The 4,363-nt window shown below is 41.4% G+C and overlaps 1 protein-coding gene across 1 annotated transcript in view; it reads left to right on the top strand.

Annotated features, from left to right (window-relative positions):
* LOC108667740 (lactosylceramide 4-alpha-galactosyltransferase-like) overlaps window positions 1-3,998 on the top strand; it is a 6,213-nt gene extending 2,215 nt beyond the window's left edge. Inside the window, exons 2-6 of the mRNA XM_047880041.1 lie at window positions 1,724-1,801; window positions 2,326-2,425; window positions 2,903-2,998; window positions 3,422-3,618; window positions 3,808-3,998. Of these exons, the coding sequence (XP_047735997.1) occupies window positions 2,943-2,998; window positions 3,422-3,618; window positions 3,808-3,998 (444 nt within the window). The 5' untranslated portion in view covers window positions 1,724-1,801; window positions 2,326-2,425; window positions 2,903-2,942. The remainder of the gene's footprint in view (window positions 1-1,723; window positions 1,802-2,325; window positions 2,426-2,902; window positions 2,999-3,421; window positions 3,619-3,807) is intronic.
* Window positions 3,999-4,363: the final 365 nt, after the last annotated feature.

Below are 4,363 nucleotides of genomic sequence, written 5' to 3'. Positions count from 1 at the left end.
TTTTTTTCAATATTAAAAAAATTGAAAAAATAATTTTGTCAGCCACAAATCTTATAACTGATATTTGACACACTTTTACCTGTCTAATTGATCTGAGATTTTGCACACTGGTGTGAAATCAGAGGCAATGCACGAATCAATTAACAGAATAAATAATTTTGAAAATAATTATATATTAAAAAAATTTATATATATTTAAAAAATTGAAAAGGTAATTTTTTTTTAATTTTCAAGAATTAGATGAGAAATTCATTGTACATCTGTAAGATTGGAGATACTGGATTCTTTGGAAGTGTTGTCTTTAAAAAGTAGTTTTTAAACGTATATTATTCCCTCGAATTTCCCCTCACAATGCTCCCACTTTTTATTCCCTGAGATTTCCCCTCACAATGCTCCCACTTTCTTATTATTCCCTCAGATTCCCCCTCACAATGCTCCCACTTTTTATTCCCTCACATTTGCCCTCACAATGTTCCCACTTTTTATTCCCTCAGATTTCCCCTCACAATGCTCCCACTTTCTTTTTATTCCCTCAGATTTCCCCTCACAATGCTCCCACTTTTTATTCCCTCACATTTCCCCTCACAATGTTCCCATTTTTTATTCCCTCAGATTTCCCCTCACAATGCTCCCACTTTCCATTCCCTCAGATTTCCCCTCATATTGCTTCAACTTCTTATTCCCTCAGATTTCCCCTCACAAAGTTCCCACTTTTTACAACACTTCTCTTTAACTACACTTCTTGTTTGTCTGTCTGTCTGCTACAAATCTTGTAATCGAAATTTAACACACTTCTACTTATCCTATCGATCTGAAATTTTGCATACATGTTTGAAGTCGGAGACAATGCATGAATCAAATGTCAAAATAAATTATTTTAAAAATTAAAAAAAAATTTTTCAATATTAAAAAAATTGAAAAAATCTACAAATCTTATAACTGATATTTGACACATTTTTACCTGTCTAATTGACCTGAAATTTTACACACTTGTGTGAAGTCAGAGGCACTGCATGAATCAATTAATAGAATAAATAATTTTAAAAAATTATATATTAAAAAAAATTATATATTAAAAAATTGAAAAATTAATTTTTTTAATATTCGAAAATTTAATGAGAAATTCATGGTGCATCTTTAAGATTGGAGACACTGGATTCTTTGGAAGTGTTGTCTTTAAAAAGTAATTTTTAAACATATATTATTATTCCCTCAGATTTCCCCTCACAATGTACCCCCTTTTTATTCCCTCAGATTTCCCCTCACAATGTTCCCCCTTTTTATTCCATCAGATTTCCCCTCACAATGTTCCTCCTTTTCATTCCATCGGATTTCCCCTCACGATGTTCCCCTTTTTTATTCCATCAGATTTCCCCTCACAATGTTCCTCCCTCAGATTTCCCCTCACAGTGTTCCCTCATTTTATTCCATCAGATTTCCCCTCGCAATGTTCCCCTTTTTATTCCCTCAGATTTCCCCTCACAATGTTCCCCCTTTTTATTCCCTCAGATTCCCCCTCACAATGTTCCCACTTTTTATTCCCTCAGATTTCTCCTCATAATGTTCCCACTTTTTATTCCCTCAGATTTCCCCTCACAATGTTCCCATTTTTTATTCCCTCAGATTTCCCCTCACAATGATCCCACTTTTAAATTCCCTCTGATTCCCCTTCACAATGTCCCCATTTTACTCCCCCAATTATCACCATTATTTCCCCCATCAGCCTCGCTGCTGTCGCACCGCCTGAAGCTCCTGACACTGGCGGGGCTGGCGGTGCTGACGTCGGCCGCGTACTACGCCGGTAAACTGGGCACGTGTACGGGAAAACTGGGCACGTGTACGGGAGAACTGGGCACGTGTACGGGAGAACTGGGCACGTGTACGGGAGAACTGGGCACGTGTACGGGAGAACTGGGCACGTGTACTGGAGAACTGGGCACGTGTACGGGAGAACTGGGCACGTGTACGGGAGAACTGGGCACGTGTACTGGAAATTGTGCACGTGTACGGGAGAACTGGGCACGTGTACGGGAGAACAGGGCACGTGTACGGGAGAACAGGACACGTGTACGAGAAGCTCTTACACGTAAATGTGACTTGTACGCGCGTATTCTTCGGGTTGCGTATACGGGTAAGCTGAGAAGCACATACGGGTAAGCAAGACAGATATACGGGCTGAATGGCACTAGCATACAGATAAACTAGGACATGCTCACGGTAAACTGAGACATGCTCACGATAAATTGGAACAAGTGGTCGGGGCGAGCAAGTTTATCACGCTCCTATGATTTCATCACCAAAATTAGAACCACTTTTCACGGGCAGGTTTTGCCAGCGCTCCGCTCAGCTTGTCGTCGGCGGCGGAAGCAAGAGACGCAGTAAAGCGCGTGAATTTTTCTGCGGTAAAACTGCTGGAGTTTGACGCGTGAGTTGGGGTAGGAGTAGAGCGAAGGAAATAAATTACCCCAAAATAGGGTTAATTGTTGCATCAGAAGCACGATATGTTTTGAAAATTAAGGTCTGAAAGAAGAATAGACTTTGAGAAATTTATTTGTAACGTAGGTTCAAGCAGGGATTGTTCATTCGACATTAATGAGGAATCAAAGAAACGAATTTAAGGACGGTCAATTTGTGAGGCAAGAATGGGCTTAATCTGAGGCAAGAATTGGCTTATGTCATTGTTATGGCGTTGTACCCGAGACCAAAGCCGGCGGTCTACTATAATAATCGTACAAAATTGTACCGTAGTAAATTAGGAAATGAAGTTATAACTAATTAGTTATAAAGTTAACTTAACTATAACTTAATTAGTTGTAAAGTAAGAAGTATAACTTAATTAGAAATGAAGTTATAACATAATTAGTACGACGACGTACTGACGTCTGCCCGTACGTGCCACCAGGGACGTGGTGCCAGATGTCGCGGCGTCCAACGTCTACTTGATGGAGACGTCGCATGCAGCAGCTGTGCCTCCTAGGGGGCTCTGTGGGCTGGAGAGGTGATTATAGTGATGAGTTATGGTGATAAGTGATGATGATGAGTGATGGTGATGAGTTATGGGTGATGGTGATGAGTTATGAGTGATAGTGAGCAAACGACCGTCGTCTCCACCAGCAAACGATGGCCCGTCGGTGAATTTTCCTCACTTGGCATGCAGGCTGTCTATACAATATGGCGACACGGAGGACGAGTTGGTTTATGAGAAATTTTATTAAACAAGATCAAACGCAACATGCTTCCTGTGAGGGAGCTCCTAAGGTACTGCTGCTATTATTTTATTTCTACAATCCTTAACCCTAGCTGACTGTTCAAGAACGTCTAGGCCATCATTCCACTTCTTGACCCCACTCTTCAGGCTCGGCCACTGCCAGCAACAGGCCTTAACCAAATTTTTGCTTAACTTTTTTGTCCATCTCTGCAGTTACTGCAAAGTAAATCCACAAGCAACCGTGTGGTTCTTGGTGACGGCTCAGCCCTTAGAACCCTCGACGCTGGCAGCCTTGAAGGCTCTTCAGGCCGCCTACCAGAACTTGTGGGTGGCTCATGTGAACTTCACCTCGCTTTTTGAGGGAACTCCGCTGCTAGAACTTTATCACTCCAAAAAGTTCAATAACACTTGTGAGTATCTTCTTACAAGAATTTATGTTAAGGAAGTAATAGCTATCTAACGTTTGTTTGCAATACCATAGTGAGAAACTGTTCCTCGGGAGATATTGTGAATATAACAGTCATGAACATCAAGTCTTTTAAGCGTTGGGATCCAGCAGCAATGTCACAACCGTAATGGTCATTTTGTCATCTTGGCAGCGCACAAAATCCACAACCTGAGCGACATGAGCCGCGTGGCGCTGGTGTACAAGTTCGGAGGTCTGTACTCGGACATGGACGTCATCGCCCTGCGCCCTCTGGTGGGCGCCACCAACTTCATCGCGCTGGAGGTACCGCAAGCCAAACTTTATGCTACAGGGACAACTGCGGAACATATAGCATATAACTAAACCATCCGCAGAGTTTCTCAAGCAAACTTATACCGCGTCCGTCTCTTGACATAGCTTCGGACGCAGGGCCGAAGTATAGAAAAGAACAATAAATAACGTTCGTACTATTGCGCTCGGGAACAACCTCACTGTATCGCTACGACATGAATTTCTTAATTTGGGTAAAAAACAAAGTTACCGGAAATCCATTAAGCGCGAAAATCTTGCGTAAAAATTCAAATTCAGCGTGCATAGCATGGTATGTAGAACATAGCATGGAATGTTCTACATACCGTGCTTCTATCCCCTTGAAGTTGTGAATAGATAGATATTTTTTGCTCTCTATTTTTTGTAAATTTAGGTTTTTAATTTTCTTCTGTGCTTTC

The sequence above is a fragment of the Hyalella azteca genome, unplaced genomic scaffold, assembly GCF_000764305.2.
Source record: "Hyalella azteca isolate HAZT.00-mixed unplaced genomic scaffold, Hazt_2.0.2 contig464, whole genome shotgun sequence".
Taxonomy (NCBI): domain Eukaryota; kingdom Metazoa; phylum Arthropoda; class Malacostraca; order Amphipoda; family Hyalellidae; genus Hyalella; species Hyalella azteca.
Note: the sequence above shows the minus strand (reverse complement) of the source record. Positions and strands in the feature narration are given on the sequence as shown.